At 39.0% G+C, this 21,782-nt stretch overlaps 1 protein-coding gene across 1 annotated transcript in view; it reads right to left on the bottom strand.

Moving 5' to 3' along the window:
• vipr1b (vasoactive intestinal peptide receptor 1b) overlaps positions 1-21,561 on the bottom strand; it is a 55,034-nt gene extending 33,473 nt beyond the window's left edge. Inside the window, exons 1-3 of the mRNA XM_075452529.1 lie at positions 21,342-21,561; positions 10,038-10,128; positions 8,040-8,150 (exon numbers count right to left, since the gene is read on the bottom strand). Coding sequence (XP_075308644.1) covers positions 8,040-8,150; positions 10,038-10,128; positions 21,342-21,395 — 256 coding nt within the window. The 5' untranslated portion in view covers positions 21,396-21,561. The remainder of the gene's footprint in view (positions 1-8,039; positions 8,151-10,037; positions 10,129-21,341) is intronic.
• Positions 21,562-21,782: the final 221 nt, after the last annotated feature.

Here is a 21,782-nt window from a genome sequence, read left to right as displayed (position 1 = left end):
CGTTTTGGCGTTGACGAAGGTAGTCCGGCTAGTTCACTGGGGTCACAAAAATAAAGCGTTTTGCTTTTGCATCACAAAATCGTTGTGCAAGAAAAAGTCAGACCTCACAATCGCTTGGCGCTATTTTGTCTCCCTTGTATCACTCCGTGATTGCCACCTGCCGATAGCCGCACCTGTTACGGTGTTCACTGCTCGGAAGCAGGGGACTATTTGGTCTGCACTTCGGTCTGCACAGTTTACACAGCACGCAGTGATACGAAGGTAGAGAGAAAATAGCGCCAAGTGATTGTGAGGTCTGACTTTTTCTGGATGAACGATTTTGTGATGCAAATGTATTACTCTTTTGAACGCATATTATTTTGAGAAGCAAGACGCTTTATTTTTGTGGCCCCAGCCAACTAGCCGGACTACCTTCGTCAACGCCAAAACGAGGCTGGAACTCGGCTCACAGGATACAGCAGGAGGTAAGAAAATGTTCATAAATAATATTGCTAGTATGGGATGTCATACAGCTTCATGTCAAAAGAGGCAAACTATTCCTTTAACTCTGTGACATGGGTTTGATTTGAATGCAAGACATTTATCTAAAAAGGGGAGAACGGAAGATTGAGACACATTAGAATATAAAAATAGAATTACGTGCGGCTCAAACTTTTACTAAATTTAGAGCATCACATTATTACAGCAACAAAACTGATCAAACCACTGTATATGACTAAAGAGTTACAAAGAGAAAGGCAGAGAGCATTAATGATGGGTATGCTGAGAGTCTGAGTGACACATGGTCAGAAGTATGATTACCTCTAAAACTGGAAAATAAGTGAGAAGCACCAGGTGTGAATTAGCAGAGGACTGTGAGGTCTGGAGGTCATCCAGAGAAATAACAGGTCTGATATTTAAAGCTGAGATAGAAAATAGTTCTTTATTTTAAGATAACTGATAACACTGGAGAGGCGCTCACAGATTGCCCTTCTATGCCAAGAATAATGCCGTATATCCCTATGTCCCTACATGTCCGAAATGTATAAGTGTCACAATTCTGGGATGATAATAGTGAGATGGCGACGAATGTGTTGGTATCCACGTGACATTACCATAAAGGTGTGAATGACTATCAAAACGTGCAAGCATTAACCATGTGTCTTTTTCTAACCATATACTTTTATCTCCTAAAGTAAAGGTAAAAAAAACTTTTAGTGGCACACTTAAAGGATAAGACCGGTTTTTTGACATTGGGCCCTTGATTTCACATTATAGCATGATGTTCTACTCACCCCTGCTTGTTGTTTGTCATTTGGAGCTGTTCCGAAGATATTCGCGAGGCGTCTGGCTGCTCTCTTGAGATATTCGGCCATGAAACGGTTTCCTATGGGCAAGCTCATACAGGCACAAACTATGCTGTTTATAATTTATTAATTACTCTACACTAGCACTGATAACGTGGAGGTGCGTCGCTTACTTAAAAAAATCCGGGTTATTGTAATTTTGATTTTTTTGTCGTAAAGTGGGTGTTATTGACGTCATCGTCGTGCTACTGCCACAGACAGCCCACAGACCTGCTGCCTATTTATTCATTCGGCTAAAATTCAAAATTAGTAACCCGGATTTTTTTAAGTAAGCGACGCACCTCCACGTTATCAGTGCTGGTGTAGAGTAATTAATAAATTATAAACAGCATAGTTTGTACCTGTATAAGCTTGCCCATAGGAAACCGTTTCATGGCCGAATATCTCAAGAGAGCAGCCGGACGCCTCGCGAATATCTTCGGAACAGCTCCAAATGACCAACAACAAGCAGGGGTGAGTAGAACATCATGTTATAATGTGAAATCAAGGGCCCAATGTCAAAAAACCGGTCTTATCCTTTAAAGGGGAACTCCGGGGCATTTGAAGCGCGTTTCCATTGCTAGAGGTTGTCAAATACTGATAGTAGGACACAGAGAGGTGCAAATCTGCGCTCCCTGTGTGGAGATCGCGCTGTTCGCACAGCCTGTCATGCGAGGCTAATACGTGGTGGCTAAGGGGCAACTGCTAACCCTTCCACGTAAAACAACAACTTGCACACAGCAGAAACGTCACACCACTTTATAAACCATCCGACAATAAAGTCACAAGCCTTACCATCAAAACCATATGCATGGTTCTCACATTACTGGCATGGGGACGTTACAAAACAACTTTATAAACAGCATGTAACTCACCGGCTGGTTGTAGGCTCACGCATGTGAAAGCCCAAAAGAGTCGATGGAGAATAATCCCATATACAAAACAATTATTTTCTCTAGAAAAACTGCGTTCAAGTATTTAAAACATTACAACAATACATGCCCAGTAATATTGTTGTAATGTTTTAAATACTTGAACGCAGTTTTTCTAGAGAATATAATTGTTTTGTATATGGGATTATCGTCCATCGACTCTTTTGGGCTTTCACATGCGCGAGCGTACAACCAGCCGGTGAGTTACATGCTGTTTATAAAGTTGTTTTGTAACGTCCCCATGCCAGTAATGTGAGAACCATGCATTTGGTTTTGATGGTAAGGCTTGTGACTTTATTGTCGGATGGTTTATAAAGTGGTGTGACGTTTCTGCTGTGTGCAAGTTGTTGTTTTACGTGGAAGGGTTAGCAGTTGCCCCTTAGCCACCACGTATTAGCCTCGCATGACACGCTGTGCGAACAGCGCGATCTCCACACAGGGAGCGCAGATTTGCACCTCTCTGTGTCCTACTATCAGTATTTGACAACCTCTAGCAATGGAAACGCGCTTCAAATGCCCCGGAGTTCCCATTTAATGCAACGGTTTGAGTTTTATAACCTAATTTATTTACCCCAAACCATCTCACATAAAAGGAAGCACTTTTTACTGAACTGCATTTGTCTGACGGCTGCTACTTTTAAGATTGTACATTTTCATATCCTTCCTGTGTAGGGAAAAAAAAAAAAAATCAGGTTTCTCGGTTGACTTTGAATGCAAATAATTGAGATGAACTTAAGGATTTAAGGGTTCCTGTTTGGGTTTAGAAAGGCAACGCCACTTGCGGATTAGATGAAAAATACATTGTCAGAAAACGGGAAACAAACATAAAACGGTCTGAAGAAAAATATGCAGTACAGAAGATTTAATTACCCCATGGTATAATAAGTGTTTTTAAGTTAAAACTAAATCAGCTTTAAACATATGCAGCAGTAAAATGCAGCATACACATTAATGCAGCAGTAACAAGCTTAATAGAATTTATTATAGTAAAACACCAACACTTGATCGCACATATACAAGTTTGATTTTGAATGCTTGTTTTGGAGTGTTGTATTTGTACTTTGTACCTCAGTAAAAGAACTAAATACTTCCAGCACTGTAATAACATTTGGAACTTTATATAAACAGTTCTGGGACACTGAGAAGCTCTGCCTGTGAGTCCACGAGGATTAGGAGGTGGGGAAATATCAACAGTGAGGCCCGAGGTGCCTTCATTTAGCTTCCTGTTTACTACGTTAAGTGTCCATGTGGATGACTCTTTGACTGAGCGGTCGTTCTTAATTTGCAATACATCTGCCATTTGTCAGAATCCCATGAAGTTACAGTACTTTACGTACAGCTGTTTTTCCAGCTTAAGCCACTTGAATGTCAGTCAGACCATTTACGTAGCTTGTAAAAATATATTCTAATGATCCATAAGGACCACGTTTACTTTAAAGGGCTACTTTCAACCCAATAATTACTGAGGAGTTCCAGATTATGCTTCTATGAAAAAGGTGGTAGCTGGATAAGAGTGACAATTTCAAACCAAATTTAGCAAAAGTGGGAAATTGCTTGAAAATGAATCTCACATGAATATTATATTATTATATTACCAGAAATATAGCTGTTGGAGAGAAACAACTGTTCCACAAGAGGAAAATGGCAAATGCTCTTATTATGGAAATAATTGAATCTCTGGTAATATTTGGGTAATAATGTCATAAACCATGTCAATGTTTTTGTGCATGAGTGGAAGTTTTTCTGTAAATCATTGCCATTTCCACCAAACTTTTCTTATCAACAACCTCCAAAAAACAAATTAAAAACTGCAAAGTGAATCCAGTTAATGTCTGACTGCAGCATAGAGAAATACGTCCATTGTTCTTTGTCAGTGTATTTCTCTCCTTCTAAAATTATGATATGGCATGTCATAGGTCTCTACTTGTGTATGTAAAGCTTTGAGAGTGCAAGTACAGGAAGGTAAAAGTAAATTGAAAGGAAATGTAATGTGTGAAAATGATATGAAAGGAAATTAACTAGCAAGAAGTGCGATATAAGACTGAGGAAACAGAAATGATGTCTCCTCTGAGGTAAGACCGAAATAACAATATCATAATATTTTTTCCATCTAACCGGTTTTCTCCACTTATCTAATATATATTTCAGTTGTCTGTGTAAAAAGAGCTGAAGTCGAAAGCACACCGGCTCCTTATTGAGATAAAAGGTGATAGGAAAACACATTAAGTGACACTGCACATTAAAGAATAATTTGGTAATGTTTCTATTTCTTCTTTTAAGACAATGAATTATCTCACATGTCTCCTTTCTTTTCACGTTTGTACCAGGGTGACTGTGACTTCCATTGCAAGGTTGGTGGTTCAATCCCCAGCAACAAAGAGGATGAAAAATAGGGATGATTACTGGCTCTTGTTAACATTCCATAATGTCCACAGTCCCCTGGATAAAGCTTGACTATGTGTTCTACACTCTACAGGCTGTCTATTTACATTTAATGACACTAATTCCCAGGCTCTACACTATGTTATTCTTGTCACTAATTAAAGGGAACTGCTTTTTAAAGCCCCAGTATTCATCTTTCTAATTGAAAAGGACCATGACATGAATGTTAAAAAGTTCACGGCTCGTGAATCAATATCCGCTTTTCTTTACTGTGAGTTGTTCAACTTTTCATGGTATGTTCATTGATGTTTTGTTGGCTTCAAGATCTTAAATTCTCATTTGAATCCAGGCAGTACGGCCTCTCCTCTGTGTCTGTCCAAATGGCTAGACTATATTCAAAAATAGTTTGAAATATCTAAATGCTCACAGCTTAAAAAAAACAAAAAAGAACATGAATGAATTGGGAGTGAATAATAATAATATACTGACAGCAAAATAAGGTTGCAATTTTTGCACCTGTAGACTTGTTTGCCAAAAGTTAATAGGTAATTTGATACAAAAGTGGAGCTATTTTTGAGCTCTCAAACTTGAAATTTAAATTTTGCATTTTGCTGCACATTTAAAACTTTAGAAACTTTCGCCTCACAACAAGAAGGTTCCACAGTTCTTGTCACGCCCATGGCATTTTTCCCATGTTTTTAGTTTTATCTTGTGTTAATCATGTCTTAGTTTGTAAGTCCATGTTTAGTTAAGTTTTGTCATGTTTTAGTTTTGCCATTGTTTTTCCCTCAGTCCCCATGTTCTGGTCATTAGTTTCATGCACTTCACCTGTCCATCGTTTCTCAGCTGCACTCATTTATCAATCACCCTGTTCAGTATTTAGTTTCCAGGTTTCCCCTTTCAGTTTGTCGGATCTTTACCTACCTACCCTGATTCCTGATTGTCAACCCTCATGCCGCGAACCCAAGTTAAGTGTTTTTCCCATGTTACGTCAAGTCTTTTGTTGTGTTTTGTTTTGTTTTGTCTCAAGTATTTATTCCACAGTTTAGGTTTTTTTTGTTATCCGGCTCAGCCGCGCTTTTTGTTTAACTTGGTTTTTTGTGAAATAAACCCAGTTTGCTTTTTTTACATCTCTGAATCCGTGTCCTACCTGTCAACCCACCCCAACTTGACAGTTCTGATGGCTGGCTACGTTTGAAGGTTCTCTCCATGCATGTGTGGGTTTTCTACAGGTACTCCAGTTTCAGTGGCGGCTGCTGACTTTTAAAACAAGGGAAGCCCATATTACGCGTATGACAGACTATCAAAACGCTTGGCTAAAAGCATGTCAACTACATTTGGTGTTGCTAACTGCTTAGCTGCGAGCATAGCCGCCATTGTGACAAAACTACTAGCTAACACGACAAACAAATGCACAACAGGAATACGATTGACAAAACTTCTAAACAACAAGGATGTGTTTCTTATTTACAGTGTAATATTTACAAAAGTGTATGTGTGTGAGGATGGAAATGGAAATAAGTGAAACTCCGACAGCACTTTAACAGACAACCAGTCTCTTTCGTATCCGCTTTGGGACTGAAGTTCCAGCGTCTCCCCGCTTAAAAATTTGGCTGCCACAAGATCTCTCATGATGGACAAACACTAACTCCAATCATCACGACACAGCCCCTCATATTGACACGCCCACGTCTAATCTACCCCCAGAGACTCCGAGCAGCCTCGGAAGTGATGAGTTTTTGTCGATTTAGCCAATGATGACCTAGACTTGTAGAAAAAAAACTTGACTCTCCCGCCCCCTCCTCGAAGCCGGTCGGCCCTCGGCTCGGAAGCCTGGCTGTTAGTGGCGGCTTCATAACATGATTTCCTCAGTGAACGGTGGCGATTTCAGAACAAATCACTTCAATAAGCTACAGGACAACATGTTGTAGTTATGAAAGTAAATGCAGAATTGGGCATATCTTGTGTTTTGTGAATAACTGTTTTATCGTCAATTTAACATTGAAGATGTAGCAATTTCGCCAGAGAATGGGTGAGGCTGTCCGGCTTCCCGTGTTGTCTCTGAATAGCCGCGGCTGTCCAGTTTCCTCCCACAGTCCAAGGACATGCATGTCAGGTTAACTGGTAATTCCAAATTGACTGGAGGAGAGAGTGCGAGCTCACATGGTTGTTTGTCTTAATTGTCTCTGTATTGGCCGTGTGAAATACTGCTGACCAGTTCAGAGTGCACCTGCTTCTAGGCCAATGTTAGCTGGGATAGAGTCCAGCCCCCCATGACCCTGAATAAGTGGATACAGATGTGGTTACAGAAAATGGTTGGATAAACATAAGCAGTATACTGTGAATGTCGGCTATTTAAGCAACAATGAGGGGAACAGCAGGATACAGTCATTACAGCAACTTGATTTGATCGTGTTATTAATACGGCTCTAAGCGACGATACGAAGACAATATTTTTGCTTATTGCAGTGTCAAGTAATGTTTATTTTGGAAGATGTGATCTTACTACTTGTTTGGCTGCTCTGCAGCTAATTTCAAAAGGCTATTATAGGAAGTAGAATTCTTAATTCATGTAACAATATTTGTAAGGATCAATTACAGGGCAACTGAATTGTAGCGCTTCATAGTCATCGAACACTGAAAACTTTCTGTGCTCGCTCTAGTCTGTGTGCCAAGTATTTTTTATTTTTTTTTTTTTTTTTTGAAAACATTAAAGTGTCGCTGACATGTGGCATCACGACCTGTTTGATAGTTTTGCCACCGATTTCAGGTCATTTTTCAACCAGGAGGTCGGAGGTTCAATCCCCAGTGTCAAAGTGTCCTCAGGCAAGACACTGAACCACAAATAGCTCCATATTATGTTCACTGACGTGCATACATATAGGATAAGAAATGTTGCATAGGTGTCTGTGTGGGTGAATGAGAAGCACATTCTGGAAAATGTAAACAAGGTTAGAAAATAGCACTACACAAATGTGCAACATTTACTATCTCCATTGGAAAATAAACATGTGTGATGAATTTTGTGAGATGTGTTCTGACTGTGCCAACTTTGGTAAATTAAACTAAAATTTAAATATTGGTGGCGTATGTATACATTTTTTTTTTATTTAAACTCGTCACACTTTCATATAATCCCCAAAAACATTTGCATCATGGGAGCTTTGAACTAACTTAATCCTAATCATTTAATTCCAAGTTCAAAAATGGGCATATTAAGTAGTTTAATGGTTACAGGTGTAACTATACCCACTAATTGTACCCTAAAGGTGGCGGTCGAGCGCCCGCGCCAAAGATATAAATCCTGGTGAATCAAGTGACCAGATTAGAGCAATATGGCCCTCAGAAAGTATTCATATAGTTACTTAGTGCAGTGTTGAACTCATGTAAATGATTTTACCTCTCTGTTGGTCACTGAAGTAACTGAAGTACATGGGGCAGGTTATTGTCACCGCCTCTCCGACTTTGGCTGAAGGCCAACAAGCGATGATGTCCCACATTCCTTGGCAACCTGCCAGAAGAGGACAATAATGCTAACGTGGTAGCACTCAAATTGTGACAGACACACAAAGAGATGACAATGAAAAAGCCAACTGGTGCATTCACACACATATATATATATATTAGTAACTGCATGGTAAAGTCCTGTGTCGCAATCTGCATCTTCAGAACGAATGATTATTTGAAATGTACTTTAGTCAGGTTGCAGTGAATTTGTGTTCAAGTGGCAGCTTCCATTCTTGTTTGAAAGTTTTACTTCAACAGATCAGTAACACATTAGTCTTGTTTGGATTGAACTTTTAGCCTTCCTGAGCATCACTCTTGCTCTCTTTGTCTCTCAGTAGCATTTGTCTACAAGCTTAAATCTGTTTATCTCATATGACGGCTTCTTCTGTGGTGTAGACAAGCACATTGTATACATACTGTACAAAGAGTTATTGCTCCTCTAGATGACTTTTTCAGCTATACTCAGAGCGTGAATGAAATCAAATCTTTTTTTAAACTTCTTCTCTGTATTTGAAATGAAAGTCACAACCCTGTCTTGGTCAACAGCACCTTCCTCTGACCCATGACACCCCTGTGAAGGTCAGTAGCTAAAGTGTGAAATAATACACACACAAGTAAAGAGCAATATCCAAAATAAATTGTTATGAGGGTCAGAAACACAGGAAATCTGGCTTTTTTTTTTTTTTTTTTTGCCAGAGCACAAGCAGATTCTTCAGGACAAATTTCAAGTCCGTGCAAGAATCTCAAGTCATTTTGTGATATGGTTAATGCTACATTAGTGCCAGAATACTGACACTCCTTTTTGTTTGTTTGTTTCAAGGAAAACAAGGACTAGCTGAAAAGTTCCTATGTCTAATATGTTGCACAACCATACATTGTGAACTTAAAAGGCACATTCTGCTAATTAGTCTATTCGGGATGTGACCTCACTGTCCAACTTCCACTACCTTCCTGTTGAGGAAGCAGATAGGGGAGTAGAAATATGAGGGTCATTGCAGAGATAAAGAAAGCAGTTTCCACACAGTCCATCCATGTATATTCATTGAATGCAAGCATTCAGGGATGTACAAGGACTTTTTTTTTTTTTTTATTATTATTTCAATTAGAGATACCACTGATGGTGTTTAGAATATGATCACAGGAATGAAAGAAAACCAGACACCTCTCTTATTTGTGCACTTGTGGAAGGACATGTATGTTTTTTTTCTACTCACTTTTACTGGGTACAAATTTATAACCTAAATATGTCCATTCAGAGTCAGGCTGTCTTTATTCAAGCGATTCCATGTTTACTTCATCAGATAAAGCGGGGAAAAAATAATCTGACTGAACTTGAGCGAGTAGTGGCACGGCATGTTCAAAAATAATAAACAGAACACTGTGTTTTGGATCCATGTGTCATTTAAATGTCTTAACTCTCCTTGAGAACTTTTTGAAGTGCATGGTGCCTTTTAAAACTCTAGAAACTAAGTGTCCATGGCACGTATACAACTTTCTGCTACATTAGGTTTAGCACTTCCTGGCTGCAATGTAGCCATAGATGTACAAACAACAATTACCTTAAAACAGATGAAAAAGGAAGGGGTGATTCTGAATCAAGGTCTAAAGCAAAAAGTGAGTGTCTTTTCCTCTTATGATTTGAAAACACATTTACTTGTGACGGATCATGGGAATTAATAATGTTGTGGGGCAGCGTTTTTAATGTTATGTACATCATCTTGATGCACTTGGATTAATAATAAATAACAATAACAGTGTTTTATCTACAGAGTCCCACACTGTATGACATTACCTCACTCTTTATCACCTCTTGCTTCTTTTTATTTCCTCTAAACAGTTTCCTGCAAACATCATACATCAACAGGGATGGAGAAATGTTTACAAGAATGACCTGAAGTGACGTTCCCAGAGGTGCTGTTTTCACATCTTTCTTTCTCCAGCTCAATCTCATTCACCACATCACACATTTGCACAGATGTTACCTGCAAAAGAAGAGAAAAAAATTAAGCATTTCTCATTTACAGCAATGTAATTGTCAGTGAAGGGATTTCCATAAAGTGGATGAGGAGAGTAATTACATGCCAGAAATTTTTTTTTTTTAAATATTTACCACATTTGGGCAATGCAGACTTTCATGCTGTGTTTTTCTATTAGAATAAATCTCTGGCTAATAATACAGTAAATACTCAGAAATGTTCTCAGTCTGAAATTTAAACAAAGCTCCCTCTTAAAAGGGAAATAGATGCTATCATGCAAATGGATTAGGAAGTGGAGAGGGCAGCAACTGAGTAATCTGCTGCGATTGTTCATCTGTGTCAACAAAGGCTGAAAAATGCGGGTTGACAGGCACTGGCCGAGAGCCAGTGGGCCAATGAAAACGTGTAAGACGTGCATCAAAAGCTTGAGAAGGTCAGGGGAGATGAGCAGAATGAGAGAAAGAGAAGTCAGCATGAGCCAGAACGTATTCACGAACTCCCCAGGAGAAGCTGCACCACGCTACACAAGCTACAATACTTGAAGTACTCAGAGCAGTAAAGGTCATGGTGAGAGAAATGCTGCAGTGCAAAGCACACATTGTATTAACAACTGTACAGCTCGTGTTCTGTAATTGGTCCTTACAGATGTTTTTAAAGTCTGTTGCATGAGCCCTGGCCTCCCCTGAGCTGTCACTGCTCACCTCAGGCGAAACAACACCCCGAACAGCAGCGAGCACGTGAGCATAATAGTAATGTGAGACAGAGTGAAATCAGAGGTTCATTAGTAAATTATATACACTTCCTACATTAAACAAGCATGCAGCATCAAATGTGCTGTCAGTGCAGGATTATTTAAAAGGAGCATATGATGCCGCACATCTTAAACGGTCAACGCCGTCACAAATCTATTAGACATAGAGTTTGGAATAGATTTTTCCGAATACTTCATCAATTTTGGTAGTAACAAGTACAGCCTATTAGCCACTTACGAAGGACAAATGAGGAACAACAACCCAGATGACAAGGCTTTTTGTCATGACTTAGAACTAAATCACATGAATGGTAATAAGAATCATTCAAGACAGTTTGCTGACAAGTTTTACTGAAAAACAAGACTCAAAATTATCATTTTCAAGATTTCAAACAAACAAGAAATGCAGATTTCTTGTTTGTTTTTTGGGTACCAATAGTTTCCTGTGTCTCCAGGAGTTTTCATGGGAGTTGCATGGAGTTTCAGAGAGCACAACTTCTCATTTTTCAAATTAAACAAATATTGCTTCACTGTTTTTTTTGTTTGTTTGTTTTTGTACCAATGTGTTCCCACATTCCCAGAGGTAAAATGTCTGCAAAATGGAGAGGTAATTTCTACTGTTCTGGTTGACTGAACTGGAGCAAAAGATGATCACGATTTTCTAATAAGTAGTAGCAACTTGTTATTTAAGTGAGAGAATAAACCCTCAGGTGGTTTTCAGGGGCTAAATAATCTCCATTGAATATCAATCCATGATTATGAGTCTGCAGCAAAGGAATAACAAATGTGAAGTCATTTAGCACATTTAGAGTGACTTTTAACACAATTCAAAATACCATGTTAAAGCTGAAATGCATTACATTTGAAAAACATGTTATTTGTTCGCTACGTCATGTTTTCTTGTTGATATAATACCAATTTCTATTTAACCTTCTTTAACCAGAAAAAAAAACATGTTGACAGCCAACAAAACCCAAACACACATATGGACTACAATTAGCTTAAATGTAATACATTATTATTCACATAATATAAAAGCTCAACATCACATAAAGTAACAGCTAACCGGACAAATTAACCCTGGCGACGCCACAGTCGGTCAACAGAAACCTTAACATTACAGCTAAGCTTAGTTTTTTCCTTTATTTTTTGCATAACTTTTTTTGTTTTTGACACAATGAAACAATACCAACGCACACACAAAAAAGACAGATAAAGTGACTTCAACCAGTATCACACACGGCTGCTGATGTCATGGGAATTCACAGCAGTCCAATGATGGGAAGGACAACCCAATCACAAGAACATAAATTCACAGTAAAAATGCTCAAGAATCGTGCAATTATTCAATTTTCTTTAATCTGTCCTCTACACAGACGCAGATAAAGTTTTGATTGATCAGCATGTCACATTATGTGTCGTCGTGACTGGTTCTGTGTGATGTCATACATCTTCAACGCCTCGCTATTGTTAATTTAGCTACTAATCCACAAACCTTTGTTCAAGGCTTCGCAACTTTAAAACTCTTTCTCCTTATTTTCCACAGTCCAGCAGTTTTTGTTTTTTTCTTTCCCTCCCACTTGTAATTTCTCACCATTCTAACTTTGCTCTCATCCATGGATGGTTAATGTTAGGAGCTACAAGTGCATGATTAGACTCTTTGCACATAGTTAGGTCTACATGTTACAGTTACAAAAATCTACATTGGTTTGGTTTCCACACTTCAATTCTTAAACGTCTTGATATTCTTGACATGTCACGTGAACCTTGCCAGACAGAAAACAACAACCGAGGGAAATGTTCCCGTCTGACCAGGGATTGTAACACGATGTACCTTGGACATGTTGAAAAATGCATCAATTATACATTTCCTTTTGAGAGTGGGCTCGGAGGAGCAGTGAGAATCTGTGACCTTTGATTCCTGAGTTATGTTGTGTGGCTATTGATTTCTGCCAAAAACATAATGCCATATAAAAGAGATATTGTCATGTATGAAATAATTCAATTTAGAAAACCGTTGTAAAATAATAGTCAAGGTGTATTTTTGAATCATATGTTGGTGTGTGCAGCTTGTGGAAACTTGACGAATGCAATATGTACAGTACAAACTTTGTAATATCTGACTTCTACTTTCCAGACTGGCTCCTGTCGGTTCAACTCAACGCTTCACTCACCTTCTCCCTGCATGAGCGAGGTCATCCTGACACACACAACTGTGGCACTGCTTGGGAGGTAGGAGCTTAATCCTCAACAAAAAAAAGAAAAAGAAATCTGTGCTGTGCTGTGCAACATGGATGTAGGAAGAAATCTCCTGTTGGTCAGACCCTCGATAATTTTTCATTAACATGAAATAGATTGTAGGTCATTAAAACAATGGAGCTCATATGAGAGGATTTGGATCTAAAAGCTCCTCACAAGGCAGAATGTCATTATTAAAAAAATTAAATGCACTCTGTTTAGCATTTTCTTAGTGCTAATTTTGATCTTTTAAAACTGGACATTCAATGGATTGATAAAATGGATTGTTAAATTCATTGAATGGATCCGTAACATGATATGAAACAAAAACAAATGTATAAACCAATTTCCCATTTAATTCACCATCTGCGAAGCTGGAAGTTGCTCAAAAATGTTCATATGCATTAGCCAGAGTTTCCGTGCACACATGTGAGCATTCTCCTTGCATGTTCTTTACATAGATCCTAGTTTTTCTGGTACAATTTTGTCCATTCCAAGGATTTAAATAAGGCTGCTGGTATAATTTATGCAGCATAACTGCCCGGAGATGTTTCCCAGGTGGATACTCAGTGGCGAGACTTGCCTATAACGACGATTTAAATAATCCTCGTGTCAAGTAGAGCTAATATTCAGACAAAATATTCAAGTAAAATTACAGCAATTATGAGCGTTTCTATTTATTCGATACACCTCAAAGAAATGCTAAATACGGTCATTGTGCAGTACAATGACAAGTGTGCCACTATTGTGTGTTAAATTAAAATCTAATTTCGTCACACAACAAACAGGACATGATCATATTATTCAGGGCTGGGTTATTCTAACTGCTTTTAATTTACAACAGATCCAGAGCTTCTTGTTTTTATGCTTATTTGATTCAATTTACAAATTGGTTACGTTTTTTTTTTTTTTTTTTTATGAAAAATGCAAAGAGCAAAATAAACAAAAAAGCTAAAGTGCAGCCTAACTTGGAACCCTTCAGGCAGCTTGTAGCTTGATAATTTTAGACATTTTCATTTAGAAAGAAAAACAACAAAAAAAACATACCAATGAGAGTTCTGGTCTTATTCTTCCTTTCTTGGGAGCCTTTTATGGTTCATTTATTTGAGGAAAATCAGAAAGTTTTCTTAAAAAATTAATCGTTTTGTTAGTCAGACTGAAAACTGACTTTTTAATATGCATCTAAGTATGTTAGTCCCACTTAAATTGTACAAAATTGAAGCACCTTTAAAAACCAGGGTAACACACCCAAATAATGCAGTTTTGGTTCAAATAATTCTGCATATATATGCTTAAGTAGACTCTGATAGGCCTTGATGCTCTGTACATGCTCGAAAATCAGATCATTTCACTACTTTTTGATAGTGTAAGTGTTTAATTCACATATTTTTGTGGTTCTTTTGTGAGACGGCTATACGTGTCCTACATTTTGACAGAAAATTAGCCATTAAGACTTTACGTCAACTCAAGGTCACTTAAAGACAGACTGTTGCTCTGCTTGAATGAAGTGCTGGTTTTATAACCAAACCTTCATCTGACAAAACCCTCATTCAAGTAACTTGAAGACAAGTGCCGTGAATTCAGCTATACTTACAGAGAAAGTTAGAAACAACAGAATGTCTTAAAAGCTTTTATCACACATTCCACAGCATCGTGGTGTTGGACATACTTCAGTCAATAACCTAATTTCCCTTCTTTACTGGGTCAATGATGGTAGTCCAGTTAAATGGCTAAGTCGAACTCCAGCCGTAATTTGTGCACGTAACTGTGCTAATCTTGCACATAGCAGGGACATGCACTACTATGCACATCTGCCTGGACCAGCTGCCACAACTAAGAGAAGATCTTGATGTTTCCACAGGGAGAGAAACATTGTGCTCTTGATAATATGTATCATTCCAACTCAACATCTTTGCATAGAAAACAGCTGTTTGCTGCTGTATTACAGTTTAGGATATTAAGTATTGAAGGCACATTGTGAGTTTTCTCCAAATGGAAAAAAATATAAGCAAAAAACTTTTATTTCAATCATGAAATAAGACAGCAAGGCATTATTTCATATCCTCTGGTGTTTGGCAATGCAACCAAATTTTCAACTTGCTGTTTCTAAAAAGAAGTCAAGGTTACATAAGCAGAAGAAACCTGAAACTAAGTCCGTAATCAGGGAGAAAAACAGACATGATAGTGGAATGTGTGCATGGTCTTAGTCTGCAGAGTGCTGTGATCAAGCATTCTTCATTGCACTGCGGTGGTTTATTGGTTCATATGAGCCCGTATATTATGAATAGAGCCAGAATCACAAAGACGGTGACCAGTGATTAAACGAGCACCTGAGTTCACAGAATCCCTTTATCCATGAAGATAAGAGACACACGGAGGAGGGACTTGACTGTGATTTTTGCTCAATTTAAAAATGCAGAGGACTAAATGAAGTGCCTGCCACCTAATGCTGAAATGATAGCTATAATATCTTGAGTTAGGACAGCTCATCCACGGAGATGAAGATGCTGTATTGGGCAATGAATTACTCTGTCAGCCTCAAAATATACAGGTAATAAGTAGACCTCTGCAAAGCCTGAGGGATGCACATAGACACAGAGTCCTGATCAGCAAAACATCTCATAAATACTTGTCAGCTCTGATAGTTTGTTAGCGCAGAGCTCATCATGAGAGCTGCCGCGGTGCTGCTTCAGGTTTTCAATGATTGTTGTCGTTTAAAATGGCTGACAGCTTTGCCTTGTTTGAGGACAAGATAACGATCAAATAAAATATAGACAGAGTTGGCAGGAAGATGAATGGAGCGGTTGGTGTCTATGTGTGGCCCCAGAAATGCGCTTGGCGAGCAACACGTAGTGTGCATGCGTCTGTTGTTAATCTTGGGGGTTTTCAAGCCACTGAGCAAAATGTGAGCATTGGACGTAAATAAATAAGCGGATTCTTTACCAGCCTAACAAACAGAAACCCAAGTCACATGTTTCCCACCCTAAAATATTGACATTAAGAGAGAAATCCTGAGAAGCATTGGAAATTGTTGTGCTGCATGTAATTGTATAAAGCTAGAGCCAGAAGCTTACCTAAAGGCTGAAAGCAAAGAAAACCAGCTTAACTGTCTCTCTCCAGTCTGCATAGCAGCATACCCATAAAACTAAGCAATTAACATGTTCTGTATTGCTTTCTTAATCTGCACACTAGCAATAATAAACAAGGCTGTAGTTCCATGTGGTTCCAGCCTAGCAAAGTCATTTTCAGTTGCTGGTGTTCGTGTTTATTAAATTCAAATTTAATTAAATCCTCATTTAGATTTAATTTCAAACTACAAGGTTATATAATGCCCTGTTTTGTAAGTTTAAAGAACGTGCTTGTACTGGGTGCATTTTTAAGCCACTTTTAACTTCCCAAGTTTGCCAAATAAATTTAATGACATTCAGCGTGGTAGCTTTTGCATAATCTATTTGACGGACAAAGAAACAAATGTCCCCGAACACATAACTGCCTCTTTGTTCTCTGACAGCAAAATTAAAACAGATTGCACAGCTGGCACAGTCGTTGTTACCAAATATTTGCACCATGTTTCTGCAAGGTGTGGTCTGCATAAACTGTATATTAAAAGGTCAATTTAGATGGAGACTGTCCTCCAAAAAAATAATCCCATGGATTGTTTATCCAGGCAATGACGACCTATAATTTTGTAAAAAAAAAAAACAATATGGAAAGTGTCAAAATTTAGTATTTCAGCCATATACCCTGATCTTTTTCTGACTTAAACCCAGTAGTTTTAACGTCCAACCCTGACCCAAGTAGTGTTGTCATCGAAACCAAACCAGGAGGTTAAAAAAGTGTTTTAGGAAAGTTTAATTGCAAGGTTGACATACAAGTAGACGTGAATATATTTACTTTTATCTGAGAGAGATCGGTTTGATTCTGAAGAGAGACTGCTGTCTTCCATCTCATTTTGCTTTCAAAATCATGGTTCCAGTCTACAGTAATTTCCATGTTTTGTTTCTTTTTTTTGTTTTACTTTAACATTTAATATCAGTGTTTGGATAGATTTAGACACCAAAACTACTTGGTTGGGTTTGGGAAAAGATTGTGGGTTGGTGTAAAAATCTGCTTTTTAAGTCCGGCATGTTCCTCATGAAGCATCCCTGTAAAGTATGGCCAAGTGGGAGAGGCTCTTTGACTGTGACCCACCCATTATGACTGTTAAATGCTGATGACACATCGGAGGAACACACAGCCTTTACTTATAATTTAGCATATCGTATTGTGCAAAAGCCCTGAGCCTCCCCTCATGTTTTTTTTTTTTTTTTTTTAATTTTGCTTCCAAGGAACCAACTGTTCTCGTAACCTTTTCAATGTGATCCCAAGCCAAAGTTTTCAAGGCTTAGCAAGGAATACATTTTAAATTGTATCTTTTAGTACTTTTTTTCCAGTTCGGCAGACCTACTGTGGAAAAAATATTTGAGCACCAACAAGGTCATTCCCAAAAAACTATTAGTTGAAAACTTCTGCAAAAATCTGCAAGAAGAGCAGCATATTGTTAAAACATTTAAGTGAGACAAAGAGAGGGGAAGGCCTAAAAGAGCTATCGACAGCAGATGAACAGTTTCTGAAAGTGACGTTTCATAAAGATTAGGAAAGAAATACAGCAAAGACCTGACTAAGGACCCGAGAGATGCACCTGACCCTTTAGTTGATCCATCTTTTGTTCACTGAGGTCTCATCAGAAGTGGTTTCCATGGGAGAATGGCTGTCAAGAAGCTGTTCTTACGGAAGAGAAACATGGAGAAAAGGCTGAGGTCAAATGACACAAGAAGTGGACTGAACATCAGTGGCAACAGGTCTTATGGAGGGAGGAATTCACCCCAGAGCCCGGACTTCAATATTACTGAAGCAGTGTGGGATCGTCGTGACAGAAAAAAAACATACAAAGAAGAGCTTTGGAATGTCTCTAAAGAAGCCTGGAGAACTATTCCTGAAGACTATTAAAGAATTTACAAGAAAGTTTGTCTAAGAGGGTTCAGGTGGTGTTGAAGAACAAAAGTGCTCATACCAAATATTGACTTTCAAGCTCATGAGAACAAACACTGTTTGTGCCTCATATGATGTATTTCCTTTTATGTTTGTGCTCGTTGTCTTGGCAACATAAAAAGAAATGAAAGGTGACTCAGGACTTTTGCACATTATTGTATATAGCAGTTAGATGTGTAGAGCATTTTCTCTGATTAGGTTTATCACAACAGGATAAACACTAAATATATAATTGAGGATATTCGTCTCCATCAAAACTACAAAATCGAAGCATACCGGATCAGTAGTCTGACTCTTATTCACTGTGTGGTGTTTCAACACGTTAATATGTCTCAGATTAATGTCCATGCCGCCTGTCGCATCCATCTCTCCATCTCTGCTGCCGTCTGTGTGCAGAGACTTTGATGCTATCTCTGCGGTGGTTGACGATGGGTTAGTTGCCGTTTTGGGCACACTGGAGGGCACAATTCAGTGAAACAGAAAAAAGCCCAGCCGACATGCAGCAGAAACGTTGGTGCATGAAGGTACGGGAATGCACCTGTGGATGAACTTCTAATAAGCAGCCTCAAATTCCTTAACACTTTTTCCCTGTCCTTCCATTTGCTTTTTTTTTAATGAATACTCAATGTGGATAGATATTCTATTTTAAGTTGTGGGAGATAATAATTTGCTCTGATATGTTGTGTTAGGCAGTCACTCTAAACGTTTAGCTGAGGTGAAGGCACGCAGTGACGTTGAACGTACAGTATGTTGTTCTCTATTTACCTCATCTTTCATCCTGGAACCCAAATAGGAAACCAATCACAAGCACTTGAACACAAACTGTTTAAATAAGGATAGGCTCTATTTATTCAAACAGCTGCATTTGGTGTCTATCCGTTGGTTTCATGTTTAGAAGGAAAGGGGAGCAGCAGTCATTATCGCCCACCCTTTGCTGCCCTCCTCCTCCCCCTCATCCCTTCTGCTTTGTGTTAAATCGATAACGGTGACATCCAGTCACAAACATGCACTTTTTAACCACTTATGGGGATTTTATGTGCAGCCCTCAACGCTAGATTTCCTCACTCAATACATTGATGAAACATGTCAAGGTGTGCTATTGTAAAGCAGCCACAGAGGACTTTAGCGGGGGGGGGGGGGGGGGACACCCTATAAGTACCACTGAGGTATGTCAACAAATGAGGTTTCTGGTTGATCTAAAGTGTCAGGATGTGCCAGGCAACTGAGACTTCTTAGAGGTGAGCAGTGGGAAATTTTCTCACAGCACTCTTAAGCCCCTTTCACACTGCGACCCGCTACCTTAGCGGGTCCAAATTGCACCTTCTACCCGCGTCGAGCAATGTGAACGCTTGGCGTGTTGGTGATCCGTGTCGCCTGAAGCAGAGTTCAGGGGGCGTTGCCTAGTGGCAGAGCGTCACACGAAACACAGAAAATGCTGGGCGTGTACAATGACGTAGGCACAAGTCGGAGGTAGGGTTAAATACACCTTGAGGACTCGTTTTTGCAATTGTATATGCAATTCATGGAGATGTTATGTTTATTTTGTTTTATAAACCATCCGACAAAGTCACAAGCCTTACCATCAAAACCATATGCATGGTTCTCACATTACTGGCATGGGGACGTTACAAAACAACTTGGTTTATAAAGTGGTGTGACGTTTCTGCAGTGTGCAAGTTGTTGTTTTACGTGGAAGGTTTATTATTTGCCCCTTGGCCACCACATATTTGGCTAGCATGCCAGGCTGCGCAAACAGCGCAATCGCCGCACAGGGAGCGCCGATTTGCACCAGTCTGTGTCCTACTGTCAGTATTTGACAACCTCTAGCAATGGGATTGCGCTTCAAATGCCCCGGAGTTCCCCTTTAAGCCTGGAGAGAGATTTCCTGGTAGGCATTAAAGAAAGTCACGCTGAGCGTCAGACAACTATAGGTCAGCCATTGTCAATAAGAGCACTTCTTGGATCCAGACTCCTCTTTCATTTTCTGTCATGTATTTCTAAAATTAGAACAAAAAGCATCCTCATCCCAGATGCCTGAAAATTACATTTGTAACTGACGGCTGTGCATATAGAGAGGGACAGTGACAACATAAATTGTTCAGACGGAGCAAAGGATGTCACTATAGGCTGGATATATCTGATGAAAATATAAACCCAAAAAACAGTAGATTTTCTGCTCTTATTACCATGTGAATGGTTTCAGTTTGAGGCATGGGGTGACTGTTTAATTTAATCTCAAGGACTGTGATTTATTTACAAAATGGGGGGGAAAGCCACAATGAATGTATTGCTGTACTAAAACTCCCTGCAGCACGTTGACTCTGAAAGGTGACACATCACCATGTGGCAAGGCTCAAAAGCTTTCAGCCCATTATATGAATTCACACTGAGTACAACGTGAAGTAGTTGGGTTTTGGTCCAGTTAAATTACTGTACTTTACCCCAGGGAAAAAAATTATATATATATATATATATATATATATATATATATAGTTCAAAACAGTGGAACATCCTGCGGGAGGTCCATCAATGTGTAGCCTGTTTATATCTTTGTTAAAAGTCTTTCATATTTCATAAGACATGAGAAATATTAATACAGAGAACTGCTGAAAGGACTTCAGCTCAACCAGTGGTCTGACCATCCAAAGCTATTTGCAGCCTTTACTGGTATAATTCACATAGAACAACAAATCAATCAACAAGTCTGATTGCATTTAATCACAGTGAATCCCAAGCGATTATGTTTATATGAATTACAGTTTATAGCAATGTGGCTTTGGCTTGGCCCCTTTATTTGAATGAAAGGGACTTTTTATATAACTCTATCTGTCGGACTGTTTTGTTGCCAGCTATTGAGAGAACTTCACCTTCACATGTACTGACTCATCTGTTGACAAAGGGATGAAATACGTTTCAAAAGTCTTAGGAGGAGATAAACAAAGAACATCCTTGAATAAAAATGTCTATCTTCTAAAGGAACCGTGACATCAAAAGCATGTGGAATACTTTTTAAGATCAGTTAATAATGTACAGATCACAATAGATATCAAATGTAGCTTTAATTAAGCTGATTTATAAAGTAAAGGCGTCAGCGTCTGTAAAACATTAACTGCACACTGTTTATCAAGTTAAATCTAGTACTATAATCCTCATTGCTTACTGTGTAATTTTTTTATATTTTCGGAATAAAAACACTTACTTTTGGCAGACACCCGTAGAACAGCAGCAGATAAAGCAGCTGTGAAGAATCCATCCTGTCTTCAGTTTTCGACGTCGGTTTTTTTTACAATGAGAAGTTTTTTTTTCCTATTGCTCCTGGATGCTGGCTAAATGTCCCTCTGCATGTCTCTCAGGTGTGGGGAAAGTGAGGCTGTGCGTGCTCGGTTGTGTGAGGAGAGCCGCCGCTGCCGCTCCATCGGACCGCGCTCCTCTGTGCGCTTCTCCAGCAGGAAAGCTGCATTGGCTTGACTGTACCCGCCCCTCTCCCATTCACAACTCCACACCGCCTGTCCCGGCGGAGCGTCAACAAGCCTGTCAGCTCGTAGAAGGAAGGTGTCAGTCAGAAAGGCACTTATTCATTCTCGTGTAGCCCCTGACTTGTCTGATGCGCTTTTAGTTTCGCAACAGACACAGTCTGGAG

This window comes from Odontesthes bonariensis, chromosome 20 (genome assembly GCF_027942865.1).
Source record: "Odontesthes bonariensis isolate fOdoBon6 chromosome 20, fOdoBon6.hap1, whole genome shotgun sequence".
Classification (NCBI taxonomy): Eukaryota; Metazoa; Chordata; class Actinopteri; order Atheriniformes; family Atherinopsidae; genus Odontesthes; species Odontesthes bonariensis.
Note: the sequence above shows the minus strand (reverse complement) of the source record. Positions and strands in the feature narration are given on the sequence as shown.